The sequence below is a fragment of the Colletes gigas genome, unplaced genomic scaffold (assembly GCF_013123115.1).
Source record: "Colletes gigas isolate AHSC1104 unplaced genomic scaffold, ASM1312311v1 Colletes_gigas_Sc00083, whole genome shotgun sequence".
Classification (NCBI taxonomy): domain Eukaryota; kingdom Metazoa; phylum Arthropoda; class Insecta; order Hymenoptera; family Colletidae; genus Colletes; species Colletes gigas.
The window spans coordinates 171,274-187,325 of record NW_025106711.1 but is presented as its reverse complement, the minus strand read 5'-3'; the positions used below and the strand labels follow the sequence as shown (position 1 = coordinate 187,325).

Genomic DNA, 16,052 nt, shown 5'->3' with positions numbered 1-16,052 from the left:
TTTAATAAAGAAGTACATAAAATAACTATTCGACGAATATTAAACAAGGTAGGATACCGATCGCGAGTTGCTAGACGAAAGCCTACTATAAGTAAAATTAATCAAGAAAAAAGATTAAAGTTTGCAAATGATTACATTAATAAAGAAAACGAGTTTTGGGATACAGTGCTCTTTTCTGATGGGTCTAAATTTAATATTTTTCAAAATGATGGACGCACTTTAGTTTGGAGACAATCTAATACCGAACTAGACCCAAAGAACATTCAGAACACTGTTAAACACGGGGGTGGTGGAGTGATGGTCTGGGGTTGCATGAGCTCAAGTGGAGTCGGTGAGCTTGTTTTTATTGATAATATAATGGACAAATATGTCTATTTAGATATCTTAAAAAATAATCTAAAAAAAAGCGTGGAAAAATTAAATCTTGGGAGACAATATGTCTTTCAACAGGACAATGACCCCAAGCATACCGCTTATTTGGTACGGCAATGGATAGTTTTTAATACCCCACATTCCTTACCAACCCCACCGCAATCCCCAGATTTAAACCCGATCGAACATCTCTGGGCTCATTTAGGAAAATGTATTAAAAAACATAATATAACAAATAGACAACGATTGAAAGAAATATTGATGACAGAATGGAATAAAATAAGTCCCGAAATTACAAAAAAACTAGTGCATTCCATGCCAAATAGATTGAAAGCCGTTATAAACAATAAGGGATTACACACGAAATATTAAATTATATAAAATACATAATAATATACCATCTATTTGTAAGCGTGCCAATACTTTTGTTCCATTAAAAACTGCCATTAATGTGCATTTTATTATTCTTTTTTATTTTGTAATAAATTAGTATAAATTAATTTGTAATATTCTCAAACTATAAACCTAATAGTTGTAATTACTAAAAAGAATTAACCTATCTCTGTGTTTTTTCTTTGATTTATATGCGTTTCTATAATGAAGAGTCAGGTGTGCCAATACTTTTGTTCCTAACTGTATGTCCTGGACACAAGAATGGGAAAATATCATTTTCTCCGATGAGAAAAAATTTAACCTGGATGGGCCAGACGGTTACAAATATTACTGGCACGATTTAAGAAAAGAGACTGACGTTGCAATGAGTCGTAACTTCGGTGGTGGCTTATTGATGATTTGGGCTGCATTCAGAGCCAATAAAAAAACACCAATCTGTCGAATTAATTATAAAATGAATTCGACACAATATGCGGAACTATTGGAGATGGTCTTGATACCATTTACAGAAGAAATTGAGAGTGACAACTTCATTTTTCAGCATGATAACGCCTCAATTCATGCATCAAGACAAACAAAGGAGTGGTTAGAGGACAATGATATCAGGATTTTGACATGGCCAGCTTGTTCGCCAGATTTAAACCCAATTGAGAACCTTTGGGGAATACTTGCCAGAAAAGTATATGGCAATTGTAAACAGTACAACTCTGTTTCTGAGTTATGGACTGCGGTGAACGAGGCGTGGACATCCATCGAAGCAGAAACTCTTCGTACTTTGATTTCATCAATGCCTAATCGAATTTTCGACGTTATTCGAAAAAATTACACTTATACTAAGTATTAATTTAGAAATAGAGAAGAAATTTTTGTTAATCTTCATGTTATCTACTTAAAAAGTGTGTGGCTTTATGGAAATTTCGTAGTTCGTTTTTTGTTAAACTACATAACTTTACGTTTTTTATAAATAAATAATATATCTATGAATGTAATCATGTATATGGTTTCGTTTAGTAACCCTAAAATGCTATCAAAATGCACCAGATTCTCGTTACTATGACGTAATTATAAGATTTCACCAAAAAATTAGGTGGCTTTATGGCAATTTCGGGCAGTGTAGCGTAGCGAATGCTTTTAGTAAATTATTTTTCTAAGTCCCTCAACAGCAAATAGAGACCGTCATAAATTAGGGATTTCCGGAGGACACTCGACGAATACCCATCGGAGTTTCGCCAAGTAGGTCCAGCGCGGGTGGCCCGAAGGAAATCTTGCAGTGAGGGCGCAACGTCGCACAGTGGGGTCATTGCATGCCAAACGCGGCAAAAAGTGGTTTTATACAAATATACCCACAATGAAATAATGATTCACTAATAGTTAATAGGACACATGGGCCATGATTTAGTGTGATTTTTTTTATCATTTGTCGATTTTTGATACGACTACATGATTTTGAAACGTTCAATCTTAAAATCATCCAAAATTATAATCATCGTTTATTGTTGCTTTGATTCTTCAAAGTAAATGATGAGTAATTGAATTAAATGTACTTAGTACGTATTTAAATTACACCAAAGTACACTTTTATATATCCAACATTTTTTGAGTTATAACGAATTGAACATGTTTAGTTTTCATTTTATTTTTTAATTATGAATGCAGTGTGATTCAGTGTTCATTTTAGTTGCTTTTTGTAGAGTGAAGCCTTACCTTTTTTTTTAAAAAAAATTAGCTGCTACTAACTGCTACTGCGAAAAATATAAACATGATCAACTGTTTCGGCACGTGCGAGCGTCGGCAATTGCGAGCATTGTTACGATTCACAAAAATACATCAAAACTAGGAAACAATGCATACATTCCATTGTTTTTGCCTCGAATGCTATAAAAGCATAAAACGATCACGAATTTGGAGCATTTGTCGTTTGACGTTCCTAACTTGTAAGTTGTGAGTGAAATATTTAGTGTTAAAGTAATGGAATTTCTAAGTGAAGCAGGTAGGTACAGATATATATATTTGAATTTCGCCATTTTTCTTCATCTTCTATATACAGTAGAACCTCGTTTATCCGACCACGTCGGGGGACAAGGCAGTTCGGATAACCGAGGTGGTCCGATAATAGAGGTTCAGGTACTTATCTCTTCCAACGTGTTTTTAGTCATTCGGATAAGAAGGGCTGACGGTCGAATAACTGAAGTTCGAATGTTACGACACGGTAACGCGAGTGTTACAGCGCAACAGTAAACTCATAAAGCCAGCGGATGTAGAGTCACAGCCTCTAAACATTCATAAACAGTCAAGGTTTTTTGCTTACAACCTAGTGCCCCTAAGACCACTATTTAATTAATAAATTCATTTAAATCCGCATGGCCCTCCAAATCCAGTCTCTGTATGACTTTACTACCCTGGTAACGCGAGTGTTACAGCGCAACAGTAAACTCATAAAGCCAGCGGATGTAGAGTCACAGCCTCTAAACATTCATAAACAGTCAAGGTTTTTTGCTTACAACCTAGTGCCCCTAAGACCACTATTTAATTAATAAATTCATTTCCAAATCATGACTTTACTACCTGCAATAACATCGACAACCGGTGCCAGGTGTTTTATGGCGACTCAGGTACCGCATGACATATCTGGGCACCAACCGCTGACCTGGGCCCGTAACCGCCTCGCGGAAAACCCCGGGCTCGCAAAAATTATTAAAAATTTTTCTTTTCCTGACCTTGGTCACGCCCATTGCGAGGTTACTTTTTTTTGGTAACCTCGACACGAAGGGAGATTAAGTCAAAAATTCAAAGTGACAACACCAAGAGGAGAAAAGTGTGAAAAGTGTACGTTTATATTTTTTCAATAATGTCGTGTGACAAGACTTTAAAAAGGAAAAGAGTGGTGCTAAGTCTCGACGACAAATGTAATATTTTAACACGGATGAGAAACGGTGAATCGGGATCTGCGTTAGCAAAGGAGTATAACATCGGAAAGTCAACAATATTCGGATTAAAATCAAACGAAGATAAGATTTTACGGTATCGCGAAAATATACTCATAAACAATAGAAATGCAACTAAGAAAAAAGTGATGTCGGCTGCTGAGAATCGTAATTTGGATAGTGCAATTTTCCGATGGTTCTCGCAACAGCGTGTCATAGGGACACCCATCAGCGGTCCAATTTTATGCGAAAAAGCATTGCAGTTGAATTCAAAGATGGGAGGCAATGACAATTTCAGGGCCAGTAATGGGTGGCTGGAAAATTTTAAAAAACGCCATGGGATACGATTATTGAATATTCAAGGGGGAAAGCTCTCAGCGGACATGGAAGCTGCTGAAATATTTAAGAAATTTTTATCAGACTTCATAGGAGAGCATAAATATTCGGAAGACTGTCTATACAATGCCGATGAAACTGGCTTGTACTGGAGATCATTGCCCCGAAAATCACTTGCTTCAAGTGCAGAAACTACCGCACCTGGTCATAAGATTTCAAAAGATCGGGTGACAATTATGTTCCACGGGAACACATAAACTCCCGTTACTTTTGATAGGGAAATATGCGAAACCCCGGTGCTTTAAGCATGTTAGTAATCTTCCGGTCAATTATAAGGCACAAAAAAATGGATGGATGAATACGGAACTTTTCAAAGCCTGGTATCTTTCCGATTTTATTCCAGCGGTTAAACGGCATCAGGAAACCACAGGGAATAAAGGAAAAGTGTTACTCCTACTGGATAACGCTCCATCACATTCTGTAGCAGAATTGAATACATTGACCGATGAAATGTTCCGTGTTATATTTTTCCCGGCAAATGTAACGTCATTAATCCAACCAATGGATCAGGGCGTTATCGAGAAGACCAAAAGATTATATCGTAAAAATTTACTTACAAAAATACTGCTTGAAGAGAATCAAAATGTAGTTCAGTTTGTCAAGCATATAACATTGAAGGATTGTTGCAATATAATAAATGAAACATGGATCTCGCTGACACGGGACAATCTTCGCAACGCATGGAGAAAACTCCTTCGTGACAACGAAGTGGAGGTGCCCGAAAGAAGAAGCAGGGACGATGAAGAAGAAATTTTAAATATTCACCAGGTTGCAAGAACCATTCCGTGTTATACTGATAATGAAATTGAAGATACCAACGAATGGCTTGGAAGAGATAAAAACGATCACGGCTTCCAAATTTTAACTGACGAAGAACTAGTAGACAAATTTACAGGACACAATGCAACAACTGACGGAATAGAGGAAGTAATTGATGATGAAGAATCAGAGGAGTCAGAAGAATCACAATTAGCGATCAATGAAGAAGTTCCCACCGATGCCGATGCACTAGCTGCTTTTAAGACTGCAATAAAATGGTTCAAAGCACAGCCAGAATCGAATATTGCTAAGTGTGAATTAAAATGTCTCCAAAACTTAAAAGAACTTGCATGTTCAAAAATTGCGAACGGATAAAAACTAATTATATTTATTATTATCAATTATTTTCCCTTATGCTATTAAGACCTAATTGTTTTGTCTATGTACATACATATAAATGTTTTAAAATAAATTGTGAACAATATGTAAAAATGATCTACAGATTTATTAATTGTATTAAATTACGTTTCATCTTGTATCAAATGTTAGCTCCTATTACATATTGCATTTGTATAAGAATGCGCGTTCGTTTAACTAAAAATACGCGTTCGTATAACTAAGAATACGCGTTCGTATAACTAAGAATACGCGTTCGTATAACTAAGAATACGCGTTCGTATAACTAAGAATACGCGTTCGTATAACTAAGAATACGCGTTCGTATAACTAAGAATACGGGTTCGTATACCTAAGAATACGGGTTCGTATACCTAAGAATACGGGTTCGTATAACTGAGAGGCGCGCGACCACTGTCCGGATAATAGAAGCTCAGTCACGAGTCTGTATATCTGAGGTTCAGCAATATTTCGTTCGGATAAATGAGGTTCGGATAACCGAGGTTCTACTGTAGTTTGTTAATACAGTTTTCGCAGCAAAAGTTTAATTTTAATAGGGTGACATTTTTTTTAAAATCCTAAGGTTCATCAGGAGTACGTGTGTTTTCAATGATGCAGTTGTATAGCATCATGACACAGCATCAAAATCATGATTTTGAGAAAAAACTAGAATTTTTAGAGTCGTCCTTAATGAGCCAGGATAATTATTCTGTGGAGAACCAGAAAATTTTGAAAACAAAAATTGCAACATTGAAGTCCCGTTTCAGAAGAAGATGGCAATTAGCGAATAGACGACACGACCTTTTCCTAAAACAAAACCAAAATTGGTTTCGGCAAACTCTCACTGTTCCAAAACCTATAAATAAACAGGGACGACCCCGAAAATTTTTTGAAGAACTATCCGAACGTAGCAAAAGAAAAAGGACAGAGGATATTAGAGAAAATTCAGAATTAGAGGAATTGCAGTTTGCGACAGAATCAAAGCTCCGAATGTCTGGGCAACTAGAGGCATCAAAAATATTGAGAGACATCAGAGCATCTCCGGGCAGAGCTAAAAAATTAAGAACAGCATATGTAAATGCAGAAAATAACCAGAGAGAGCAACTGTCAACATTAGTTGCTCTACAAAAATACATTGACGCAGATTTATCGCGAAGGCAATATGAAATTATAAGGACCTGTGACAGGACATTATATCCGTCCTATAAAAAATTACGTCATGAAATGGATCACTGTTAACCAAAGCCAGAAGCCTTTTACGTGACAGATAGATGTGTCGAAGTAAATTTACAAGATCTACTAGATCACGACACGATTAGTTAAATATTTAGAAGACGTATTATCAAAATTAGAAGAAAATCAGCGTGAACTAGAACTAATTAGCAAGTGGGGGTGTGACGGTTCACAACAAGTGGAATATAAACAAAAATTTGAAAACGAAAATGATAGCGATGCTCAAATATTCCAAACTTCGATGTTGACATTGCGATTAATTTGTAGTAAATACAACAATTCAAACCTAAAATTGTATTAGTTTACAGATACAATTTTTCTCATTAAAAAAATGTTTTTATTTATTGTTAGGAAAAAACATTATATGGCAAAATCCGTTTCCGTCATCACCTCACTACTACCGCCCAATACGAATAATATTTCAAAAAGAAACTCCGCATATTATTAGAGATCAAATAGATTTCTTTTGGTGAATCTCGCGTAGTACGCAACAAGACAATGTCTAACAAAGCAAAAACCCATCATGATGCCCAAGATACTGAAGAACAAGTATCTTTTAAACCTAGGGTTGAAAAACCTAAAGGTCCGTTTCAACGTAAAAACGTTGCGAAGAAGACTGGTCTACGACCAGCCGTGGCATCACCCTTGCCTAGGCCCGAAGCGGGTCCTCTGGAGCTCCTAGCTTGGAGAAACCGGCAAGTCTACCGGCACTCCAGGGAGCTCCAGGAGGCTGGGAGACCGCCAGAGGAGAGGAGGCAAGCGGTCGAGGAGACGAGGCGCCATGCCCAACGGACCGCACAGTGGGCGACATGAGGACAAAAATCGAATTTTAACTTTTGTTTAGATGACCGAAATTAATTATTTCACGTCTTTAACAATACTTTAAAGTTTATGAAAATCAAGTAAAATCAGTTGAAAGTTATTAAATATAAGTTGATATGTATATTTAAGTATTGTCGTTAACGCTCATCCGTTTAGTTTCGTAATATTTTTATATCTGTTCAAACTCATCGTATACAGCTAGAGCTACGTGAAAAATTATGAAAAAATTTGCTTATATAGCTTTTTATATATTGCATCGATAAAAAAATGTTTAATATTGTTTTGAAATATGTTTAACAATTATTTTCAAGTTTAAAAATTGCCCCAGCGTATTAGCTCGATTTTGAATAAGAAAGTAAACTTCCGATGCGAAATTTAATAAGTTTGCCTCATTATGCCTGAACGAAACTAGGATAAATCTTTTCTTTAAAGTATCCTTAAAATTAAGAAACAAATCCCGTTTGCATATTTTTGCCTATTGAAAAGATATTAATAATATAGTATTATATGTATTTTCACGTAGATATTTAAGGGGAAATTCCCAGGATCAAGAAAGGCTATTTATGTGAATCTCTCGTAAAAAATATCTTGAATTAAGTTCATTGCAAGTGTTAATGACATTTTAAAATTAATAACACATTGTTATTAACAAATGAATATATTTAAAATGGAATTTATACTACTTGATGAACGAAATACAGGGTATTCGGCCACCCCTGGGAAAAATTTTAATGGGGGATTCTAGAGGTCAAAATAAGACGAAAATCAAGAATACCAATTTGTTGATAGAGGCTTTGTTAAAAAGTTATTAACGTTTAAAGTTCCGCCCGTACTGAATTTTTTTCTCGAAAATGCGCAGGATTTCAGGGGTATGTCTATTCACCAGAAGTGATTGTAATTGACCCCCGCAACCGAAAATAATTTTTCTAGAACGATTCGAAATTTTTGAATGTAATTGTTAATAACTTTTTAACGATGCCTTCATCAACAAATTGGTATTCTTGATTTTCGTCTTATTTTGGCCTCTAGAATCCCCCATGAAAATTTTCCCCAGGAGTAGCCGAACACCCTGTATATTGGACTATCTCGCATTACTGGACTATGCTCGTTTCTACATTCGAACTTTACCTTTTATCCACTAGATGGAATACGGAAAACCTTAAATCTCACAATTTAAAGTGTATCATGTTGACTATAAATGTAACCGGTTTGACAGGCTCAATTTACTTCGATTTGCGGTTTATACGTATTTCATCCGTATAATTTCGTGTTTACTCCATATTTTCATAGTTTTGTACTATTACGCCATATTACTTGTTACTTTTATAATATTCACTTATATTTTAATAAAAACTGTTTTCCTTAAAAATTATTTTCTTTGCACCTTTATAATTTTTTTTTCTTCCCGATTTATTCTGTTTGCTAATTCAAGTTGCGTTATATACTTCATAAGATGGCTGATATTATACTTAAAAATAAAATTTTATGTGAATGTATTTGGAATAGTAATGATAAAAGAAAGTCACATCTAGAACTAATAATAGAATATATAAAAAAAGATAAGAACTACAATAAAACGCAACTATTACAAATAAAAAAACATGTAGCTAATAGTTTTATTTCCAAATATTCAAAATATTGGGCAAATGTTAATCGAGCACGAGCAATCTTTGTAAAAAAGTACACGCAGTTTATGGAAAACGAAGTTAAAATATCATTTGAAATGATGCGCCCCAAACCTGCTATTATTAATCCCAATGATAGTTCATCGTGTGGCAATGTAGGGAATCGTGGTCGTGGCCGTCCACGCAAATGGTACGAAGATTGTAGCAGTAAGACCCAAAAAAGACGGTCACATGAGCTTCGTAGCAAGTATAGCCAAGAAGAGTTGGGGGCAGCTGTTGCACCCAACAATAAAAAATACTGCAAATATTTGCTACCAGAGAATGAACAAAAAGAATCATTTATAAATGAAGTTCTGGCAATGTATATAGACTTGGGTCTATCAAAGAGAAAATACGAATTGCTTCGAACTTATAGTGAACGCTTATTCGGAGATAAACTTTATCCTTCTTATGCGAAGATTCAGGCTGCTAAAAAAAAATGTTACCCTGAAAATATAACTGTCACTGAAAATGGTGCTGAAATCAAATTACAATCCCTTCTGGATCACACAACATCTCAAATCATGAAATCACTACCAAATCAAGTTTTCCCCGATATAGACACTGAAAAGTTAACTTTACATGGAAAGTGGGGAATGGATGGTGCTTCTGGCCAACAAAATTTTAAACAAAAGTGGTCAACAAATAACGACGAAAATACAAAAGTTATGTCTGACAGTACAGTGTTTATTATATGTTATGTGCCGTTAATATTGACAGACAGTCGCGATAGTAGTTGTGTTTTATGGAAAAATGATAGGCCATCCTCTGTAAGATTTTGCAGACCAATTAAATTTAAATTTGCCAAAGAAACAGCATCCAACACTTTGGAGAATTACAATTTCTATATGAATGAAATTAAAAATCTGCAGCCTACAGCTATAGTGGAAAATGCGTCCAATAAATGTTTTAAAATCGCTCACGCTTTATATTGTACCATGATTGATGGTAAAGTGTGTAATGTGTTAACAGGCCAGAAATCGACGACATCCTGTAATATATGTAGAGTAAGCCCATCACACATAAATAATTTACATTATGTTTAAAGATTGCATAATGCCGAGCGATTATCCTCGGCCGCAATTACCGTTAATCCTGTTAACGTACAATAAGCAAGAGATTATCTCTAATTGGATTTGTATAGCGAACGGTGATTGAAAAACGTGTGTATTATTAGTTTTTCTGGCATCGGTAACGGCTCATTACCTTTCGATTCGAGTGTGCTAACGGTGTTAGTGACGTCAGTACCGTGAGAGAGTAGTGCGCCGATAATGTGACAAGGAGAGACGGCCGAAATTCAGACAGCGCCACGGAACGACCAGTAAGAGTACCGCGGCGACGTCTTCGGCTGTCAATCCGTATCATTCTTACGGCGACTTCTGAACGAGACGCATCGGCTCCCGATCATATTCGATCAGAAGTTAATCGCGATTTAAGAGGGAAAATCCTCTTGCGAGAAAGCCGAAAAGACTGCTATTGTTAAAAGGGTGTAGCGAGCCTTGCTCGAAAAGGTCGGAAATTCATTCCCACCTTGCTTGGAAAACACGATTCGCATCTCGATTCGTGCAAGTTCACCTGATTCTCGTTCGAGCAAATCTCGATCGAGTTTAATTAGTTTAAATTTACTGCATATCTTGGAGGGCTCGAGAATACACCAATAGGGTGTTCGACCCCTCCTGTGCGGCATTTAACGGTCGATTCCAACGTATACACGTTGAATCATACAGAAGTCGGCGGTACCGTCCATACTTCTGTGTGATTGCCCTTCGGCATAGGAGACACCAAAAGGAGGCACCTACGTGGTGTACCTCCTGGTGGGCTCACTGTAGTCAGGTCGGCGTCCATTGCGGACGTGTGATTTTCGGTCTTCGCCTCCTTATTTCTACAGATCCCGCCGGTGTAACGTTTAGAGGAGCACCAGTGCGGAGAAGTAACGGAGTCGTGGGTCAGGCCCCCGCGTAGTTCAAAATACTGCAACGTATCACGTCGAGTAGTGTATTCGTGCAGTGAACAACGTGTTGTCGGGCTTCGCAGTGTAACTCTCGGCCAAATAAGTCATCTGTTGGAACGTGTTAAGAGAAGCCGCAGATTGACGGTCGTGCAGTGCACTGCAGTGCGACTCGACGCACAGACTCAGTGTGCATACTCACGGGAACAGTGCATTAGGAGCCTTACAACCTCCTCTTGCATCCCCGTCCACTGGGCAATCGACCACTGAATCGACGAAGAAAAGAAGTTTAATTCTTTTTGTTGGGTATAGTAGGTGCCGCCAGGAGGCGCGGCAAACGGGCTTGCCATGCGCCGGGGCGGCGAGAGTCAGTTGGCTGAACGGCGAGCCTCGTGTATAGACTGGACTCGAGAGAGTAGTTTAGAGGAGAATAAAAGTTTCAAAAAGTAACCGATTGTGGGGAGTCGTTTGATTCACTTCCCCATGCCCGCGACGAACTCAACAACTGGCGCTGCGGCTAAAGAAGTCTGAATTTTCGTACCAAAATTCAGCAGAACCTGTGTCGTGTGGGAAACGTGCATCATGGCGACCGCCAATAACGACCTAAAGTCTCTCACGTCAGCCATTCAGAGCCTGCTTCAACTACAAATTCAACAGAGTAGTGCAGGGAAGGCTGGAGGACCACCTCAAATCGACGCTTATAATCAGTTAAGTGCTCGCATCGAAAAATATACATACGGGACGGCAGAGGATACAAAGCCGTTCAGGAAATGGCTTCTCCGTCACGAGTTTACAATCTGCACGGAGGCAGCGTGTCTCTCTCCGGAAATGAGAACACGTCTCGTACTTGACAAGCTCGGTCAATCGGAATTTGATAGACTTGTGGACCACGTCGCACCGTTAAATCCGTCGGAGATGAGTCAAGAGAACCTTCTGGAAGTTTTAAAGGAACTCTTCCGAGACAAGGTGTCGGTAATACGCCGACGTATAGAAGTCCTGAATTACCGATACGACAAGTCTACCCCAATCACGGAGCATATCGATCGCATCAATCGCCACGCGGCCGAGTTTGATCGACCGGGATTGTCCGACGATGGGTTGAGAATACTGTTACTTTTACAGTCATTCTGCTACTCGAGTGAACACGACGAGCTGAAGAGGATAGCTCTCCGAGTTGTCGAGAAAAATCGGGAAGCCTCCCTCAAAGACGTTGTCACCGAACTGGAAGCGTACTTAAACATATCTTCAAGCATGAAAACGCTTGAAAATCCGCTGAGCGCTGTGTCGCCTTCGGTTCTCAAAGTGACACAGCCGATACGGTACGATCCGAAAGTGCCGAAACGGTACGATCCGAAAGTGCCGAAACCTCCGGTCAGTTCGTTTCAACCTCCCACAAGTGTCAAATGTAACGGTTGTGGTGGCGATCACCCTCGTGTAAAATGCAAATTTCGGGATGCAATGTGCAACAAGTGTGGCAGAAAGGGCCACATCGCCGTAGTGTGCCGATCAGAAGGGAAACAGCTGAAATCTGTCGTAAAAAGTAAGAGTGTAACCACGCTGGCACTTTCTACTGTCAGTAAACGACGTCGACGTTTCGTGGCGGTATCTGTGGGCGACAAAATCCTAACTCTTCAATACGATACCGGTTCGGATATCACTATCATCGGGAAAGATTGTTGGCGCCACCTGGGATCCCCGGGCCTTACGAAAAGCGAAACGGTGGTACACGCTGGAGGAAGCGAGCTTGGGACACTCGGCTGCTTTCGCACGACGGTCAGTGTGCTCGACCGAGAAGCGGAAATCGATATTCACGTCGCCAATCGGAATGGTGTGAATCTATTCGGCCTAAACGCCGTCGATAATCTCCAGCTTTGGTCTGTTCCGCTGTCAGAGCTGAACACTTCGTACTCTTTAGGGCCGGCAGTTGCGCCATCGGCCAAAAGAGTGTAGCGACCAGCGACCAGTGTCGCCGGCGGTCGACGCGCCATCTTAAGTCAACTAGGTTAAGTTAGGTTAGTTAGTTTCTAGTCACATGTTAGGGATTTTAGAATAAGTAGTTGGTAAGTTTAGATAATAAGACGCGCGCCTCGTAAGACACAAAAGGAAGCGTTAGTTCAAGTTTCCCTCTCGGTATCGTCAGTTAATAAACGACGTGTAGTACGAAAGAATAAAGAGTTTTATTTACCGCAGCAGTTTGCATATTTCTTCCTCCTGGGGACAATACAAACCACTACAAGAGTTACAAACAAAGCTGTACCGACAGCCACGCCAACTGGCGACGCACACGCGCACGCAGTCACCAAACGATTTCCTAACCTGTTCTCGAACGAACTCGGGAAGTGTCACGATTTCACAGTCAAATTCAATCTCACAAGTGACGCGCGGGCTGTACAAATTCCTTGTCGTCCAATTCCGTTTGCCATGGAGAAGCCCCTCGAAGAGGAACTCCAGCGACTGGAATCAAGGAATATCATTGAGCGTGTGGAGTCATCGGATTGGGCGTCACCCATCGTAATTGTCAGGAAAAACAATGGGAAAATTAGACTGTGTGCCGACTACTCTACCGGAGTCAACCGCGCTCTGACAGACAACCGTCATCCTCTGCCTAGTGTGGATAACATTATTACAAAACTTAACGGTGGTTGTTTTTTCAGTTTGATCGATCTAAGCGAGGCGTTTATGCAGCTTGAGATTGACGAGGCCCATCGAGAAATTACTACCATTACTACTCCGAAAGGGCTATTTCGGTTCAAGTGCCTACCCTTCGGTATCAAAACGGCGCCGGCGATTTTCCAGCAAGCAATGGATATTACCCTCTCTGGGCTCGAAGGAGTTTACGCGTACCTTGACGATGTCATAGTTGTAGGTTGCAATCGTCAGGAGCACGACGAGCGTCTAGTGCGGACCTTGCAACGCCTGGAGGAAAAGGGATGGAAACTCAGCTTCGAGAAGTGCTTTTTCACTGTTCAACAAATCAAATATCTTGGGTTGATAGTGAATATTCATGGCATTTCTGCCGATCCTGAGGCAACACGGGCCATAGCAAGCATGCCTAATCCAAAAAATGTTTCAGAGGTGCAGAGTCTTCTCGGTCTGGTGAACCACTACGGGAAATTTATTCCCTATTTACATGAAATAAAGCGTCCCCTCGAAGAGCTGACACGCAAAAACAAGCTTTGGATGTGGAATAAACATCACGACGCTGCTATGGAAAAGATTAAAAATGTGATGCTGAGTCCACTCCTGCTAGAACACTACGATCCAACAAAGACACTGATAGTGGCTGCCGATGCTAGCTCCACTGGGATCGGAGCAGTCCTACTTCAACGCGACTCTAACGGACACGAACGCGCCGTTTATCACATGAGTCGAAGTCTCACGGACTCCCAACGGAATTATTCCCAGCTGGAAAAGGAAGCACTTGCGCTCGTCACTGGAGTTGAACGCTTTCATAAATTCGTATGGGGCAGACGGTTCGTCTTACAAACTGATCACAAGCCACTGGTGGCCCTGCTCCAAACCGAAAACACAAAGGGCCTGAGACCAACCACAGCAGCACGGCTCAAGCGTTGGGCACTGCGTCTTCTTGGGTATGATTTCAAGATTGAATACATTCGTACTCAAGACTTCGGGCAAGCAGACGCCTTGTCGCGGTTGATGGTAAAATTCCGCCAGGATAATGCCGAAGAACTACAGGTGGCGGAGGTGCAGGAGGTCGAAAAGGAACTCCTCCAAGTCAGGAATACTTGCATCGACTCGTTCGGAAAGGAAATTCGAGGCAAGCTAAAAAAGGCTACGGAAGATGATTCCATCCTCACCGCTGTGTTCAAGGCCATCAGAGAAGGCTGGAGCAGTACTGGGAATCCTGAGTCCTTACAGCACTACCAAAGACGCGCCGATCAACTCGCCATAGTGGACGGTACACTCCTACTCAGTGATAGGATTGTCATCCCTGACAAGCTGAGGCCAGCTATCTTGACCGCTCTCCACCGAGGACATCCGGGCATCCGTCGAATGAAACAACTCGCAAGAGAGTACGTCTACTGGCCAAAAATGTCAGGAGACATCGAACAGCTTGTACGCCAGTGCGATCCTTGTGCGCTGACCCAGAAGCTTCCTCGCAAGGTGCCACTCAACCCGTGGCCGGTACCATCACGTCCCCTTGAGCGGGTGCACCTGGACTTCGCTGGTCCCATCGACGGAAAATACATCCTAATTTTTGTGGATGCATACTCTAAATACCTAGACGTATCACTCTCAACCTCGATTTCAGCAAGCCGTACCGTCGAGATGTGTCGCGAAATTTTCGCCAGATATGGCGCTCCCGAGGTGATCGTCACTGACCACGGCACCCAGTTTACAGCAGAAGTATTCGCTGTCTTCTGTCGTGAAATGCAATGTACGCATCTCTTGTCAGCAATAAATCATCCACAATCGAACGGTCAGGCCGAAAGAATGGTGGATACGGTAAAAAGAGCTATCGCGAAGGATCCTACAAACTGGAAGAAACAGTTATACGAGTTCTTGTACAGCTACAGGTATTCGCCGTGCTCCGCAACAGATACCGGGAAATCTCCGGCCGAAATCTTCTTCGGCAGACGGATGAACACGCCGTTCACCAAACTGTTTCCTAAGTTCTCAACCGGTGAACATTCTGGAGCGTCTACTCCGGCAATACGACGAGGTATGAAGCAGCAGTTTAACAGACCCCACGGCACCATTCCACGTCAACTTTCCGTGGGAGATCGTGTAGTGGTCTTGACGAGCAGGAATAAGCGTGAACAGGGCGAGGTCTGGAAGATCTTATCTAAGACGCGCTATACGGTACGCCTTGACAACGGCAAGGTGGTTGATCGACATATTAACCACATTTGGAGGGGAGGATGTGGAACGGCAAAGCCAAGAGGAGGAGATGAGATCGACAACTGGGGATTCTACGAACCACCCCCAAACACCTCTTCTGTTCCGCAGACCGTTCCCGACACTGGCATACACCTAAACACTTCGCAGGAAACTCAGTTGTCCGGGAACCAACACTTCGAAGAAGCGGTCACCCAACCAGCATCTACGAGACCAACCCGCCTTCGAGCACCAGTAAGAAGACTGATGTTAGATCCAGCCTCTAAATCCTATTTGGAGTGCTGA

General features: G+C 40.7%; 4 protein-coding genes across 4 annotated transcripts; all 4 read left to right on the top strand.

Moving 5' to 3' along the window:
- The first annotated feature begins 3,613 nt into the window (after positions 1–3,613).
- Positions 3,614–4,282, top strand: LOC122403892 (jerky protein homolog-like). The gene has a single exon (XM_043407687.1). It carries the CDS (start codon positions 3,614–3,616, stop codon positions 4,280–4,282), a length of 669 nt encoding a protein of 222 aa, XP_043263622.1.
- Positions 4,283–4,379: 97 nt separating this feature from the next.
- LOC122403891 (jerky protein homolog-like) lies at positions 4,380–5,219 on the top strand. The gene has a single exon (XM_043407686.1). It carries the CDS (start codon positions 4,380–4,382, stop codon positions 5,217–5,219), a length of 840 nt encoding a protein of 279 aa, XP_043263621.1.
- A 6,270-nt stretch (positions 5,220–11,489) lies between these two features.
- Positions 11,490–12,857, top strand: LOC122403890 (uncharacterized protein K02A2.6-like). The gene has a single exon (XM_043407685.1). It carries the CDS (start codon positions 11,490–11,492, stop codon positions 12,855–12,857), a length of 1,368 nt encoding a protein of 455 aa, XP_043263620.1.
- A 471-nt stretch (positions 12,858–13,328) lies between these two features.
- Positions 13,329–16,052, top strand: LOC122403889 (uncharacterized protein K02A2.6-like). Its single transcript, XM_043407684.1, has one exon. It carries the CDS (start codon positions 13,329–13,331, stop codon positions 16,050–16,052), a length of 2,724 nt encoding a protein of 907 aa, XP_043263619.1.

Coding starts and splice junctions, on each gene's coding strand:
- LOC122403892 (XM_043407687.1), top strand. CDS start 3,614: ATGTCGTGTGACAAGACTTTAAAAAGGAAAAGAGTGGTGCTAAGTCTC.
- LOC122403891 (XM_043407686.1), top strand. CDS start 4,380: ATGAATACGGAACTTTTCAAAGCCTGGTATCTTTCCGATTTTATTCCA.
- LOC122403890 (XM_043407685.1), top strand. CDS start 11,490: ATGGCGACCGCCAATAACGACCTAAAGTCTCTCACGTCAGCCATTCAG.
- LOC122403889 (XM_043407684.1), top strand. CDS start 13,329: ATGGAGAAGCCCCTCGAAGAGGAACTCCAGCGACTGGAATCAAGGAAT.